Source organism: Dasypus novemcinctus, chromosome 8 (genome assembly GCF_030445035.2).
Source record: "Dasypus novemcinctus isolate mDasNov1 chromosome 8, mDasNov1.1.hap2, whole genome shotgun sequence".
Classification (NCBI taxonomy): Eukaryota; Metazoa; Chordata; class Mammalia; order Cingulata; family Dasypodidae; genus Dasypus; species Dasypus novemcinctus.
In genome coordinates this window covers 119,920,488-119,937,565 of record NC_080680.1, presented here as the reverse complement: position 1 = coordinate 119,937,565, position 17,078 = coordinate 119,920,488, and the positions used below count along the sequence as shown (strand labels likewise).

The window sequence follows — 17,078 nt, the reverse complement described above, 5'->3', positions numbered from 1 at the left end:
AAGTAAAACAATAAGATACTTTAAAAACCAATAGCAATAAGTAATTCAGAGATATGGAAGAAATCATGAAGGCAGTACAGGAATGCCTGACATTTGGGAAGCACTCATGTGCTTAAGCAGATCAGTGACCCCGTTCTCTTTCTGATAGCAATTGGGAGAATAGAATGGGGGAGACCAAGAATGGAGGCACAGACGATGTGGCCACAGAAAAGCTCTTGGTTTCTTCCTGAACTCTGCTGGGAGATCCTAATGTTTCCCTGGCCTTGAAGCCAAAGCCTCAAGTGATTCTAGAAGTCAGAGATGCAGAAGTCTAAGTGGCTGCTCAGCTGGGAGTGTTCAAGGCAGACTTGGAAGGAATGAAGGCCGAATGGGATTTGATCGTTTTACAATCCCAACCCATTCCCGAGGATTATTTAGAAAGCGATGCAATCCGAAATCTTAGCTAATCTATCTTTCTGAACATAAACAGGCTATCCTGGCTTTACCATTTAATTTCCAAAGTGTTTCTCTTTCTAACCTGTCCTCCAGCTCTAGCTCTCTTATCTTGCTTTAACTCACCAAACTCCCTACTTCCTCCCTCTTCTCCTCTCCTCACTGCCTTCCTCAGCCCTGACTACGGGAACATTTAGGACCGCCATGTTTTCTGGTTCCTATTGGGCGGGGTGAAGTCTAGTTGTGCCTCCCACCACTTCCGGTGGGTGCTGGCCACCTGGAGTGACAGTGCCATCACTCTGCTCCAATGCAGGAGGAAGGGGCAAGGGCGGGGCTGTTCCCACTGCTCAGTTAGTACTGGGGAAGATGTGTCCTGGCTTTCCAAAAACTTGGACCTGGGAATTGGTTTTCTTGAAGGAAAAAAAAAGAGTTTCAACAAAAATGTTCCATCTGTTCTTTTTTAAAATAGAATGAGAGATTTATTAGTTCTTAATAAATATATAACTAGCACAACCTTTCTTAGATATTTAATGTAGTCACTGCAGTAGTTTATTATCTTTTTTTAGTTTCCAGATTTTTTATATTTTATATCAATGTTACAAGTTACTCCATTAACTACTATTACAATAAATCTGTCTTGGTTCATGGTTACTCTCCCTCCTTAATTTTGTTCATTCCCCAATCTTGACTGCTTTAGTTTAGAAGAGAGGACTTAGATATTATGGGATAGAGGGAAGGACTTGTTTGGCTTGCAGTTGAAGATACTCCTTGTTTTTGGGGATGGGACTTGTCCATCATCATTGTTTTGATAGTTGTTGTGGTGGTTTGAGATTATTTATGTATCTCCAAAAAAGAGATTATGTTTGTGAACTAATCTATTCCTCCGGGTGTGATACCTTTTGAATGCATTAGATTCAGCTGACAGGTCTTAATTAAATTACCTGGTAAGATTAGGTCTTTGATTCTACTACATCCGTAAGGTATGACTCAGGTTGAGTCCCCGCCCCCTTGGTGGGCTGATATAAACAGACAATCACTCAAGAAGACACAGAAGAGAGAGAGCTCCATAGACACCCTAGAGGAGAGAACTTTGATCCTGTGACCCCAGGAAGAGAGATGAGCCATTCACCTGATAGTTTGCAGCTGAGCAGCTGGGAAAGCCTGGACAGAAACAAGCCCTATGCCAGACTGATTTAGGAATCCCTGAGAGACAAGTGCTATGCAGCTGAGATAGGAAGTTAGGAAGATAAGATATGCAGTTGAGATAGGAAGAAGCTGGGCCCATGGGGCCTGTATTAATCAGCCAAAGGGGTGCTGATGCAAAACACCAGAAGTTGGTTGGTTTTTATAAAGGGTATTTATTTGGGGCAGGAGCTTACAGATACCAGGCCATAAAGCATAAGTTTCTTCCCTCACCAAAGTCTATTTGGAGTAAGATGGCTGCTGATGTCTGCAAGGGTTCAGGCTTCCTGGGTTCCTACGTTCCTGGGGTTTGCTTTACTCTGGCTTCAAGTTTCCTTCCTTCCTGGGACTGGCTTCTCTTTCCTCTGCGTGCTGACTTCCCAGGGCTCCAGTTTAAGTCTTCAGCATCACATTCCAAAATCAAAACTCCAACCTTAAAAGCCCTCCACTCTGTTCTTCGCCTTTTATCTGTGAGTCCCTACCTGCCAAGGGGTGGGGACTCAAAGCCCTAATCATAACTCAATCATGCCCAGGTTACAGATCAGATTACAAGCATAATCCAATATTTCTTTTTGGAATTCATCAATTATATCAAACAGGGCCTTAAGAGGAAGAAGGAAGGAGAGACCAGGCAGAGATTGCCTACCATCTTGCTTCAACACATGGCAGTTGACTTTGGTGAGAAAGCAACCTTGACTTGGACTCTTTAGGGCAGGGGTCCTTAACAAGGTGTCTGTGAGCTTGAAATGAAATAAAAAAAAAACAACAACATTATTCTTGTGGAGACATGTTGGTGCAGGTGTGATGTAGTTATTAAATAATACACAGCATAGTGTAGACTTGGTAAGGGGTCCATGGCTTTCACCTGACTGGCAAAGGGGTCCATGAACAAAAAAGTTTAAGAACCCCTGTTTTAGGGCCTTGAAAACTGTAAGCTTTTACCCAAAATAAATACCCTTTATAAAAGCCAATAGATTTCTGGTTCTTTGCATCAGTACCCCTTCAATGCCTTGGGGTTCTCAGCACAAGGCACCAACTCATTTTGGAGGAGGACCTGGTGTCTTTCAGACCAGCAAGGACAAGGGCAGGGTGTCTGGTAATGGGAAAGCAATCGAGTGCAAAGGGGTAGACCCCCATTGTGCTGGGGGATAGAGACTCAACCCAGCTCCTGACCCTCCATCTGTTTTTAAAGTATGAATTTACAAATTGTTTTCATGAACGTTCTTGCTAAGACCTGTATCAGTGCTTTAAAATAGCCAAGTAGGCACTCAATGAAGAGACATTAAATGAGTGACTATTTACAATTTACGATGGAAGAAACTGAGCCCCAGAGAGGTTTTCCAAGGATGCATAGATGATTCTTGAGCTGTAACTTGAAGCCAGGCCTTCTGGTTCTCCTCGCCCATCCACATCCCCTTGGTTTTAAGTGGAAAGAGCCTGTTATGGATGGTGCTTAGTGTCTCCAGGACTACGAATACCAGAGTTCTGCTATATTATGGGTCACACAGGCTTTGGTGGCTTGGCTTTTGGTCTTATCAGCCACAGCCAACATTGTTTCAATGGAAAAATCAATTCAGAATTGGACCACAACTAACTTGAAATTGTCACATTTAGGTGTATATCTGTCTTTCTATATAGTTATATAAGAAAGAAATGCTTTGCAACGTAATGATTTACATTTGCTGATTTTTAAAAAAATCATACACACATTTCAATGCCTAGAAACATCATGCTTTCTGGGTATTTGTAGCCCAACAGAATGTCATGAATTAGAGAAAAAGTTATTTGCACATTTTGCAGAAGGCTTTGAGGGCGAGGTTTGGTAATATTACTGATGCATATTAACCGTGTTTTTCTGGTTTTAGGGGAGGCATGTCAGAGTCTAGGGAGTGGAAGAAGGAATGCTCTTTTTGAACTATACTCTCAAAAACCTGGAGAATCTGGTATGTTCTGTTAATGGTGATGTCCCCTACCCCAATTCTGGGAATTACCATTGTAATGAATCATTGCTATTAGTATATGTGCGTTTCCTTCCCCAGGAGTGTTGGGGCATGGAAAAGAATAAGAATACTGCTGTAATAAAATGGCTTTGACAAAGGGGAGTGGCGTGAAGCTCTGGGCATTATGCTTGATAAGCGTTTGTTGAATGAAAGAACAAATAAAAGAACGAAAATTGCTTTAGGAAGATTTATCCAGCAGCAGTGTGCAGAGTGGTTTGGAAAAAAAGAAACTAGAGATGCAGAAGTTATTGAAGAACATTGGTGGGGGGAAGTAATGTCTTGGGAAAATAAGAAGGAAAGGATAGGGTCATGAGAAATACATCAAAGAAGGCAGACAACTGGGTAAGAAGAAAAGAGAGCAGTCAAGGGTGCTTTGAGAAATCTTGTTAGAGGTGAGGGGTAACACCATCCTAGAAGGAAGGTGATGAACTGAAGTTTAAATATTCTGCATTTAAAGTGAGGGTGAGAGATCTAAGTGGAAATTCTAGTTAGTAATTTTTGGTTTTGCCATATGCCAAGGGACTAGTTCAGGAGTCCAAACCTTGGGATGAGCTCAGAGGCAGGGCAGTATTAGATCTGTCTATTACTTCACTATTTACGTCTTTGAAATTCTACCTACTAACTTATCTGCTGAAAATAGCACTGGCCTTGCCTGCATTCATTAGCCAACAAATATTTATTGCTGTGCTCCCTTTGCTTATAGTGCCTGCCCTCTGATACTTGCACGGTTTGCTCCTTACTAAATTCTCTGCTCAAGTGTCAGCTCCCAGAGACACCTTCCCTGACCAACCATAGCCATTCGAATCCTTTGACCTGCTTTATTTTTCTCCTCTGCACTTGCCTTTACCTGGTGTTATTAGTCAGCCAAAGGGGTGCTGATGCAAAATACCAGAAACTGGTTGGTTTTTATAAAGGGTATTTATTTGGGGTAGGAGCTTACAGATACCAGGCCATAAAGCATAAGTTACTTCTTTCACTAAAGTCTATTTTCATGTGTTGCAGCAAGATGGTTGATGATATCTGCCAGGGTTCAGGCTTCCTGGATTCTTCCCTTCCAGGGTCTTGCTTCTCTCTGGGTTCAAGGTTCCTTCCTTCCCAGGGCTTGCTTCTTCCTGGGCTCAGGGTTCCTCTCTTCCTGGGGCTGGTTTCTCTTTCCTCTGTGAGCTTACTTCCTGGGGCTTCAGCTTAAAGCTTCAGCATCAAACTCCAACATCAAAACTCCCAACATCAGAAACCCTCAACTCTGTCTTTTTCCATGCCTTTTATCTGTGAGTCCCCACCCACCAAGGGATGGGGACTCAATGCCCTAATGACATGGCCCAATCAAAGCCCTAATCATAACTTAATCATGCCCAGGTACAGACCAGATTACAAACATAATCCAATATCTATTTTTGGAATTCATAACCATATCAAACAGCTAGACCTGGTAATACTATATTAGACATTAATGTGTTTACATATCTTATTGTCTGCTTCCCTGCTAGAATATAAGTTCTTTGAGCACAGGGGCTTTATTACTCTATTTACAGCTGTATTCCAGGGCTTATCCTAAGCACCAATCTCAGGAATCTGGCCATTGCTGTTTGGTTCAAGGGAGGACATATAACTGGACTGGGAGATTATGGGAAGCCAGTCTCTGTTGGGAAGAGTCGTTCAGATGTCTGGAGAATTTGAATTGAGAGACAGGAAATACAATCAGGTGGTGTTGATTAAATAGAGTTGGCAAGTTATATAGCATTGAGGTCAAGTCCTGCCATGGCAAATCAGAGCCTCATGTGTGTGGAACTTATGGCAGGGAGAAGGAAGCTGGTTTCGGGAGAGGAAGATGGAACAGATGGGAAGTGGGGAGCAAATAAAAGAACCACTGGGTCCAGGGAAAGGGATAAAGAGGGTTGCTGCCCAAACACTACCCAGTGAGGCAGCCAGTTGTATCTCATGCCTTTCTTTTCCTTGTCCTTTTCCTGTAGGATTTCACCACAACTCCAAATAGGAGCTTCACTGAGTGAGTTTCTGTTTCTTGTAGCTGCCTGCTGTCCAATGTAACTTGCTCTTCTGAAGATGGTAATGTTCCATCTCGGGGCTGTCCAAGATAGTAGTCACTACCTGCCTGTGGCCACTGGGCCCTCGAAGTGTGGTGAGTGTGCCTGAGGGACCGAATTTTTATTTTATATCTTTTTTTTTCTTTCTTTTTTTTTTAGGTTACAGGGCTGGGATCTCATTCATGGGGAGAAGGCGCTCAACCACTTGAGCTACATCTCCTCCCATATATCATTTTAATTAGCTTAAATTTAAATAGCCATATGGGTCTGGTGGCTGTGTATTAGCCAGCACAGTACTATGGTTATGGCTTCAAAGGGCCAAAGATAAGTAGCACAGGCAGAAAGAGACAATGACAGACTAAAAGATAAAAAGGAGGAAAACCATGATGGTATCTTGAAACTCAGGAAAATGGTAGTCCACAGCCTCAAGAACGCTAAGGAGAAGGCGTTGGATTAAGGTCCCATTAGTTGCAGGGCTATTTGTTTATTTTTAGTAGGAAAAAGCTAAAATTAAACAATGGGGGGATAATTAAACAAATTGTTATACAATCCATTCAAAGGATGAAAAGAAATGCATTAAACTATGAAACAATTCATTCAAAGGATTAACAGTAATGCAGAAAGCTATTAAATGACATGGGAAGGTGTGTACAATGTGTTGATAAGTTAAAATGAAAATTTGCAAAATAGCATGGTTCCAATTCTATAACACCCACATATGTCTAGGACTCTGCTTGGTGGGTTTATGGGTGATTTTTATTTAATTCTTTGCCATTTTATTAACTTTCAGAATGATCACAAGGGACATAAATTTTTCATAATGAGAAATAAAAGAATAAATGATATGCTTAACACAATAAAAATGACTGCATCTTTTCACGTTGCATTATGAACCAAAGAGAGTAAAACACAGCTACTAAAAAAAATACTATCCACTCTTCATTTCTAAAGCTGGTAGGAGTCACTCATATTTTTCTCCCCACCTCTCTGGACACAATCTATGAGATAGTAGAAGTTGTTGAATCTTAGTAGAAGGAGAAGAAGTTCTTCTCTTTGGGGGAGAGCCTAGATTTCCCACAGTCAAAAGACCAGGAAATGGATTAAAACCTGCTTGTGGAGCCCTTTCCTGTCTAGCGAAGTTGAAATCATAGGATGCTTCAATTTCCAGCTATATTTCAGAGACCACTAGATGGCACTCTCGGCCTGGGCCAGGTGAAGGCACGCTGGATTAGGTCAGGTTTGGAATTACTCATTTTCTTGCACACAGTGAAGCATTTCTGTGTTTAATACAATGTGTGATGTAACTTAAATTGACTACTCCGATGGCACTAACACAATAACAGCAGTGTGTGTTTTGATGTATCTATGCATACACCTGCACCTATTAAATTCGCAATATTGAAGCAAATTCTTTGTTTAAAGAGATCTCTGTTTAAGAACTTCTAGTGGGGGCTGAACAAATAGAATTCTACAACTGAGCGAGATTGCAACTCTGTTAGATAAAGTCGTGCTGAGCATCTATCTAATTTTGTTTATGGAAATGAGAATGTTTTTGTTTTTTAGTCTGGAGAGTATTAACCCAACTTTTTTTGGCTCCCAGTTGAAGACTTCAATACAAAAAAAATGCTAATGGATTGCACGCAGAGTTGTGTAGCCATATCCAAGTGCTTGGTACTGAGACTTTGGCTAATGAGCACCCCAGCTGAGGTGAGAATAACAGCAACCGGTTTCTAAGCCATTTCTAAGAATGGTACTGAAAGGTCCAACTCTACAGATACAGCCTCTTGCAAAGATGAAAATACAATGCTCAGCTGCAAATACGAAGGAAAAGCTCACCTTTTAACATGGAAATGCCATCACCTCAGAATGCCCAACCTTCAGAAAAATCACACTAACTCTGATTTTTCAGGAAATTTAAAAAAAATTGATGTTATTTTGCACCCTCCCCTCCTGTTCTTTGAGGCCAATGAGCATTTCCAGAGGCAAAAAGGCTTTCCTTGATTGTACCTCACTGTTTCTAGAATTTTACCTCATTATCCTTGAGATAATAAAATACTCCAAAATGTTATCCAAGTTTGTCTGTGGACACATTTTTGGACAGTAGTACATATGAATTAATTTTATAATCATCAAAGAAGCAATATGCATTTTAAAAATCCTTCAGAGTTTTGTGCATCAAGCAGTTTTAATATAGTTAGGGTCCAATGAAAGGGAAAAAAAAAGATTGCTTTACAGATGGTTCTTTTTTATAAGCCATGATATAGAGCAGTGCTACTCTCCCTTAAACTGTGGGTAAAGTAAACCACCAGTCAGTCATGCCAGTTCACATAAAGCCTGTAAGCAAATGGAAAAATTTCTGAACCTCAGCTCTACATCAAGTTAGATTCTGCCCTTTCTAGCACCCCCAAGAAGCCTGAAATATAGTTACTACTAAGTGGGTTCACTGAATCTTAAAAGACAGATGTCTTCCAATCTCTATTTCTCTTGCTATTTCTTTTTCTGCTCCAGCTACAAAATGTGCACACTGAACCAGAACCTGGCTCCCCAGAGTAAGCTAGGCCAGGTCATGCTCTAAATCTCTTCTGCTTCTTCCATGCATAACATTGTATGGGCAATGGTACTCATTTCCTAGTGCTGGTGGAACAAATTACCCCAAACCCAGTGGATCCAAACAACACAAATTTATTCTCTTGCAGTTCTGGAGGTCAGCAGTTCAAAATCAGTTTCAGTGGACTAAATTCAAGGAGGCGCCTTCCTCCAACTTCAAAGCGCATCATTTCTGAGGTCATCACATCCACTTCGATTCAATTCTGTCGCACTTGTATCCTTTTAAGGGCTGTTGTGATTACCTCTGGCCCACTGCATAATTAAGGACACTTTCCCCTTCTCCAGGTCCTTAACTTAACCACATCTGCAAAGTCCTGATGCCCTATAAAGTAACATTCTCACAGGTTCTAGGGATTAGCATATGGAGCTCTTTTTTGGGGGGGCAGGGGCATTATACAACCTAGCTTTTCCATAGACATGCACCTCTTGTCCCCATCTCTTCTGCCACATCCTTCTTTTATTTGCCCAGATGGAAGGCATCAGGACTTGGAACTAGGAAATGCCATACAAACCTGAAGCCAAAACCATATGCTCTAACCCAATCGTTTGTTAGAGAGCCACACACCTTGGCACTGGAAATTTATGCACTTATTATAAAGTGAGACTTTGATTTAAAGTCTATTGTTCCTTGATTTTATTTCCCTGGAGGCTTATATGAGAACTTAGGGTAGGAGTAAAACAAGACTTGTGAATTCTTCCCTAATGCAGCTAAATACAACCACAATATCTTTCTTAACCTCTGCTGTAGGCTGCTTTGGGCACGCTGTATCCATACAAAGGATCTAGAAGGCAAAGCTCACTCAGTCTCCGACCATCTTAATGCCATGCAAAGAGAGGGTGCTCGTCAGTAAGTGGGACTCGAAGGAAGGTTCCAAAACGCAGATTTCTTCATTTTTCTCAGGATTATTTCACTGCTGCTCCTCCTCCTAGGCTTGAATATTATTAACATATTGGAAATACATATAGAAGCACCCTGGAGAGCAAGCCAGAATATTTAAGTTCTTAGACTTTGTTGTTGTTGTTTTAGGAGGTATTGGGGATGGGAACCCAGGACCTTGTACATGGGAGGCAGGCGCTCAACCACTGAGCTACATCCACTCCCCTATATTGGTTGGTTTTTATTAATCCTATCATGTCAATGCTTGGTGTTAGAACAATGATCGCTATCATCAGGAGAAGATGCATCCTTTGTATACAGGAGGCTGTCCGTGCCATAAATTATGAGCTATTCACTTTATTCCTTTTTTTTTTTTTGAGGTACTGGAGTCTGGAGATTGAACCCAGACTTCATATGTAGAAAGCTGGCACTCGACCACTGCACCACTTTGGCTTCCCTGAGTTGATATTTTCATTTGTTTCCCCCCCCCTCATTTTTCTTAAAGGAGGTACTGGATATCAAACCCAGGACCTCCCATGTGGGAAGCAGGGGCTCAACTGCTTGAGCCACATCTGCTGCCTGAGACAGTCACATATTAAGACTGAAGAAATTGAGGCATGAAGCCATAGGATTGTTTCCCAAGTTTAGATGTCTAGAATGTTGGGGAACTAAGACTCAAACAAGGTCTGTGCTTCTCAAGATCATATTCTCTTCACTCCTCACTTATTTTCATCAAATGCTATCATCTCAATGCTTCTCATTAGTAATAATGGAGAAAATAATATTTTCACAAAGTAATTGTAAGGACAAAATGAAAGTAGACTGTGGAAGGACTTCAATAGAGTTAAACATACTCTAAAACAAAGGCAATTTATTTTTCTGAAATCTACGTTTTCATATGTAAGTATTGAAAGCATATGTGAGGAAAGGTGGAGGTGATTTATCTTTTTTTGTGTGATTTTTAATTACATACATAAAACATACTGATTTTTGAAGAAAAGAAGTATGGAGAGGGGGAAAAAATCTGGATTCCTACCATCTAGTTACATTGTTACCACTTTATAAATTCCCAGACTTTATGTTTTACAGAAATAAGGTCACACTTTACACAAATGTTTGTAATTTTTTCCCTTCGTCTTCATGTCAATAAGAATAGTTTATATTTTGAGTGGGAGCACAGTGTTCCACTGTAATGATATGTCATAGTTCATTTAATGAAGTCCCCATTGTTAGACATTTAGTGCATAACATTATTTAAAAAAATCAAATCTGGAAGTAGCTATTTCTTTCAGTATTTTCTCTGGGAGTCTAAAAAAACAGTGATGGGCCAGGTCGGTTTTGGGGTTGTAGGCTGACACCTATCAAATCAGAAGGCACTATTAGCCTTTGCTCTTCTTTATGACTTCTCACTTTCTCCAACACATGGTTCTTTCTACTTCTCTACACATTGTCTATACATGGTCACCTACCTTACAGAGCTGTTGGATTTATAAGCACCTATGTGAGAGGCCTTAAAAAGTATAAATTCAACAAAATATATATGATTAAAGTTTTTACTAAATCTATGTCTCAAATGAATGATGATGAGGCATAATTCAGTCTAACTAAAGAGGGAGTAGCCCTGCTTTATTCTGTATCATGTCAACCCTTGAACACTCATCTCCATCACCAGACCTGCTCAGATCAGATCCCAGACTTTCAGTGCCAGGGTCTACTCCAGCTGACACAATACCAGCCCCGGGTCTGTGTGACTGACCTGCTTCCTCAAACACAGTGGATAGTCTTCTTAAAAGTGGCCAGATCCAGAAAGAGATCTGAGAATTTGGCTGAGGGATGAGGTTGGGGGAAAGGAGGGAAGAGGGAGCAAACTGGCTTGGTTCTTGTTCACTCTTTTTCCTCCAGTGCTCTTTTGGCCCATCATCCCAGAAAGGAAGGATCAGAGAAAGTCAACTGAGAGGCTTAAAGATTTCCATTATTTTGTTATTCATGTATTCATTCATAAACCAATGTGACAGATGCTAAGAGATGTTCTTTTTTCTCTCTTGCCTAGTTTTGTAGATTCAGCATTACATTTCTGGTGCTGTATAATCCCTCTACTCTTTTGTGTATGTGAGTTGGAGTAGCTAGAGGAAGCAGGAGAAAACACAATAAGATTTCTCATCTTAATATTCAGTAATGTCACTAAAACATACTAATGCCTTGCTATGAGAGTCAAACTCAGTTTTCTGGTACACAAAGAAGCTCATTTGCAACTATTATCCTCAGCTAGCTAAGGAGCTTGTGGTGGTCAGAACCAGCAACATTGCTTCCTTCACCAAGAAACATTTGTCGCAAAAAAAAAAAAAAAAAAAGGCAGATGGGCCAAGCAGTGTGCTTAGTGACATAGTTGGCAAGTGTGGGGAGGCAGACTCCGTGTAGTCAGTCTCATGAACGACCAAATGAAAGCCTATAGGGGAAACTTAGGACCAATGCAGGGGACTAATATTTCCCAAGACCTTCAGCATCTTACTAACTTTTCTAAGGCAGTTCCTAAGGCTCTAGAAACTGCTAGATCTACCATAGGCAAAGATTTGCCATTGGTACAAGCCACTGGGGACACATGTACACTGTGAATTACATCCCATTTTGATTAGTTAACTAATGGAGAATTCGTGGAGAAATTAGGACTTGGATGATTCTTACCAGATCATGCCCAACACCTGGCCACTAGTTGATTGTTTGGTTAACATTACAATTTTTCTAATGTTCTTTCACTTTCTCACTTGATTCTCAAAACAGCTCTGCCGGATTAGTAAATTACTTTCTCTTGACTGATAAGCATAGAAGCTCAGAGAGAAACTCACTTGCCCAAGATTACAGAGCCAGTAAGAGGCAGAGTTGGACTGGGAATCTTTCGACTCAGGTGGCTGGGATTTGGCAGGGAGGGATACACGAAGTAAAGTCCGATGGCACAAAATTAAGGAATTAGTCATCAAAATTGGTCTTCAGAGGAGTCAGATACTTTACTCGGCTGATTCAATCATAAGTTAACTCCAAGACATAACAGTCAAGGAAGACTGAGAGCAAATATATTCTCTATGGATTAAATGACTGTCCTGTGTCAGGCACAAAGAAAAGTGGGTGAGACAGACTGCCCAATGAATGGTGTCTGCTAACCTTCTCTGCTATTTGTATCTAGGAAAAATAAATAAATACTGTTAATAAATTCCCAAATGAAAAATAAAACTTTCAAATTAATCCTAGAACTCAGCTCCTCAAGAGGAATCTGTGAAAGATCACAGTTAAGAAAAGTTTTGCATCACTTGATATTTAATTTAAAATCATTTATCTTCAAGTCAGCAAGGATTAGGTGCTACTACCAGCCATTCATCACGAGTTGCAGAAGAATGCATTTCCCCCAGAGAGGGAGAGAGCTGTGATTTACATAGAGCAAGTCAAGGAAAACCAACACAGTGGAGTGCAGATGTTTTAAAAATAAATGCCCTTTACTTGTCCCCTTGTGAGGCACCTAAGGTATGTATGTAGTGGCATCATCATTCTGTTTTCTGTAGCATACAAAAGAGGTGCTGTGCTAGTCAAATTCTAATAAATAGGCTTCAGTCCTTAGCCCTATATTGTTAGAGAGTAGACCACCTAAAATGCTTATATTTGCATGGGAATAAACATATTATTTAGTTAGCATTTAAGCCTCATGAGATAGGCAAAGTTATGGTTGGTCCATCAAGGAGAGTTGAAAATGTAACTTTTTCAACTTTTGAATTGCTTGGGTTTGGGTCTAAGATAAATGCATTACTTCATTTACAACCGCTAATGGAACCTTTATGGAATTTGCATGAGATACGAATTTCAGAAAAAAATTCACATCTGTCACTACTTCAATAGGTCAAGTTTAAGGAGTTAACGTTGGAGAAACTATGCAAACCCCTTGAAGAAAAAGTAGTATGGAGAGAAGAGAAAGAAAGGAATTTAATGTAGTTTGAATGTGAATGGAACTGGTTTTATAAGCAGCAGCAGTATTTGAAGTTCAGGGAAATAGAGTTTAGGACTAAGAATATAAGCATTTTAATAAAATGGGTCAGCCTCAAGTGGGGTTTAGGTGTGGTGGTGAAGTAAGAAATTTTTGCATGGAGATTTCTTTGACCTCAATCTATGGGTAATGTTGTTAAATCTAGTTTTTGTCATATAGTGATAATTTGCATAAGTTTTCCACAAGTGAGTAAACTAACTTACTTTTCATTGATATCCCTATCTGAAGGAATTTGGTTCTTTCCAAGCTGGTCCCATGTACTTCCATGATCCTACATTTTGAATAAATAGCTTATTGCATTGAACTATTCTGCTTTTCTCAGTGGTTTGATCACCTTGGTGGCGTCTTCTTCCATTCAAGCACGGCAGTAGGATGTCATCAAAAGTAATACTTACTACTGAAAGGCTTCACACGTGAAAAATCAGCAGCCCGAAAGAAAGCGAGAGCAAACAACTGTTGCTGCTCCTGCTCTAAAAGCAATTTTGATTTTTCTGAATAAGAGAAACAATTCTACTTTACTTGGTTGTCTGAACAAGCCACTTTCTTCTAGAATCCTTCATTAGGCACTGCCACAATCGACAAATTAGGTCATTAGTCAATAGACTCCAATGGTGACAATGGCTAAAGGCAGTCAGTTAGGTCAAGTTTATTTCATATGTGAAATGACTGACTTCCTTTTATATTTAGAAAGTTAAAAAAATCACATCGGGGTATGAGATAAAGGTCCACTTCTCAGCAGAAGCAAGGGAAGGAAGAGTTATTATTTTTGCTGCAAGAAGATTATGGCCATATCCCCATAACTACATATTACAGTGACTTGGCACTGAGCAGGGTCATTCTTAATACAAAATATTACAGAGTGACATCTAAATGATATACTAAAAGCAAGACAAGTTAGATACATCTGAGTTTAAAATACAAAGGGAGATGAAAGCAAATGCCCTCAGTTGGGCAAACTAGACCTGAGTTAATACAATAATCTTTCCGTATCAAGATTCGTACCGTGAAAGTTACAGTGATAACAGTGGTTTAAAATACATTTCTAAATTGAAGTACAGAAGTAAATATGCTTGGCAGAGTATTTATTTTACCACCAGCTTGTAAGGGTTGTCTCTGGAGGACCTTGCTCCCCCAGTGACCCTAAAAATTTGAAGTCTACTGATTCTAGATGCTGCTTCGTGGTTTCTCAGGCCCCTTGCTGTGATGTGCTGTACACTGCACCCATCCTCCATGGAACATAGACAGTTTCCCTTCGAGGCAAGTGACAATACTTGTGGGGGAAATTCTTGCCTTTTAAGACTCTTGCCAAACAATCAACAAATGGAAAGGAGGCTGGACACCGTGCACATCACTGGCAACTTATGAAGGATTAGGTAATGAAGAAGCAGTGATGAGGAGCAAGGGGTGCTGACTCCTGCATTTTGTTAGATCCAGTTCTGCATATATATTAATAATGATGCACCCTTTGGATGTAATGTCACGTTGATAACACTTTGGCCATCGGCAGCCTTGCACACCTGTGTTTTCCATGCCTTCCCATCTGCTGCCGGCAGTCATTCAGATTCAGGTGACAGAAATATTTTAGATAAAAGTTAATTAGCCTGCAGTCTGCAGATCAAATCTCTTTAGTTCAGCATTAAATAGGAATCTTCTGGGCAACTGCTGAAAGTAGCTTGTACCCACCCTTGCCCAGATTAAAAATGTAAGATTCATTTTTCTAGAAAAAGCACTCCCTTGATATTTTATGCATAGATCCTATCAAACTTTTCACTTATATATTGCCCTTAGTCATTTCAGATTTTATCTCTGTCTATATATCAAAAGAAGAAGAGAGAATAGAAATATTTATCCAGCTGAAGGGATAGAGTGAAAATCCTCCAGTCTAGACCCTTGTGAGTACACTGACGGATGTTCATCAAGCCCCAGAATTTGCCTTAGTTTCTCAGTCTTTAAAATGGGCCAATGCCAATTACTTATTTGCTTATAAATGCTCTGTGCAAGGCAAAATAAAGCTTGATACTATGATAACTACAATGTATAAAATGCAGGAAACTCCTATTGCTGGGAGGATTCTGTCCTTCCCTCCAATATTTATCTCATCATTATTGTCACTAACACTCACAGATAGCTTCTTTCATTGAAAATATATCTAGGTTTTAAAAAATAAACGAAATCACTGGATTCCTCTTCGTTTATTCCAAGGTAGTAACTGGGAGCAGAACTGGGCTCAAATACTAACTGCAAACCATCTTCTGAGCCCACATCACACAGAAAGCAGGTGTGGACAAAGAAACCATCCCCCCAAGAGTTCCCCCATCATTTTTACTTTATGAGGGATTAAGTATTTCAAATGCTTGCGTACTAGCTACAGATTTTCTGTTCACTCAAAAACGGGAAGTCAGAGAAATGTGCTTTCTTCCTGACACCATCGCCCTGGGCTCAGGCACACCTTCTAAAGAAGTCCGAGAGAGCAGAGGCTGTCCTCTCCACACGCTCTCAGCGTTCCTCCGGCGAGAAGACTTGACACCGGGTCAGGGACCCTCCCCTCCGGCTCCGCCCTCCCCCGCTCCCCGCGGAACCTTCCACGCTCTCTGGCTCTCTGCGATCCCGACATCCCGCCTTGGGCTGCTTCTGTCGGACTTCCCCTAGACTTGTCGCAGCCGGTCAAATCGTGCAGGTTTTTCGCTGATTCTCGCCACTTCCTTCTTCCCTTCCACGACCCCCACCTCACATTTTGCTTCCAGCCACGCGTAAATATTATTATTATTTTTACTTCTCCGCAGATCCTCCCCCTCCCCCTGCCACACACTATCAGAGCTGTAATCCCCAAGTTGCCCCGGACTTCCCCCGGCCCGCTCTGCGTCCCTCGGGCGGCGGCCCCCAGCGCCGCGCGTCCCCACTGCGCGCGCCCCCACGCCGCGCGCCAGCCCCCCTCTCACCTGGCTCTCCCGCGGAAACTCGCGGCGCACGATGCTGATCACCGGGACATGCAGCACGGAGCTGACCAGGTCGAGCTCCAGCATCTCGCCCTGGCTCTGGGGGAAGGCGAGCAGCGCCGAGACTCCCTGCACCACCACGGTGTGGCACACGCTCTGCAGAAAGGAGAAGGGGTCACTGCTCCACGGCGAGCTCGGGGAGGAGAAGGGCAAGAGCGGCAGGTCGCCCAGGCCCGCCTCGATGGCCATCACGACTTCCAAAGACAGGTTGTAGGGCAGCAGTCCCTCCACGCGGTTCAGGTTGTCCACGGCGAAGAGCAGGGCTTCGCGAGGCCAGAGGGTCCCGGCCCCGGCGCCCTCCCCAGGCTTCGGGGCGCCCGGGGGCCCGCGGCCAGCCAGGGCGCTCCCCCGCCAGCGCGCGCCGGGCGAGGGCGCCGGGGGCCGCCGCGTCCCTGGCCTCGGCTCATCCCGCTGGGCGCTTGCCCCGCTGCGGTCCCGAGCGCGGCCGGCAGCGCGGGGGCCCGAGGTCCAGGGCTGCAGGTGCACCGCGCCCACCCTCACCGCGTGCCCGATGCGCTTGAGGATCTGGCAGGGCTGCGGGTGCGAGGAGGAGCCGGGCACCCCGGCCAGCACCAGGGCGCAGGGCGGCGGCAGCAGCAGACAGACCCTGCTCAGCAGCCACCACAAACTCAGTCTCCTCATTACTGAGTCCCGCAGGGAGAAAGCGCGCCCCCTCCTGCGCCCCCTCCTGCGCCCGCCTCGCCCCTCGGCCGCCGCCGCCCGAGGTCTCCGCCCCCAGGTCCCGCGCGCCGCTCACTGGCCGCGGAGAAGTGGTCCCCAGGCCCGCAGCGCTCGCCCGGCCATCCGAGTTGGGGCCAGCCTAGCGTGCCCTCGGCAGTCTCAGGTCGCGCGTCGAGGTCCCGCCCGTCGCCTCACATCCTCTGCCCGCCGGGTCCCTGCGCGGAGCGGGGCAGG

At 42.8% G+C, this 17,078-nt stretch overlaps 1 protein-coding gene across 1 annotated transcript in view; it reads right to left on the bottom strand.

The window, feature by feature from the left end:
- GRIN3A (glutamate ionotropic receptor NMDA type subunit 3A) overlaps positions 1 to 16,805 on the bottom strand; it is a 187,177-nt gene extending 170,372 nt beyond the window's left edge. The window contains exon 1 of the mRNA XM_004471276.4: positions 16,107 to 16,805. Within this exon, the coding sequence (XP_004471333.1) occupies positions 16,107 to 16,805 (699 nt within the window). The remainder of the gene's footprint in view (positions 1 to 16,106) is intronic.
- Between the last annotated feature and the right edge of the window lie 273 nt (positions 16,806 to 17,078).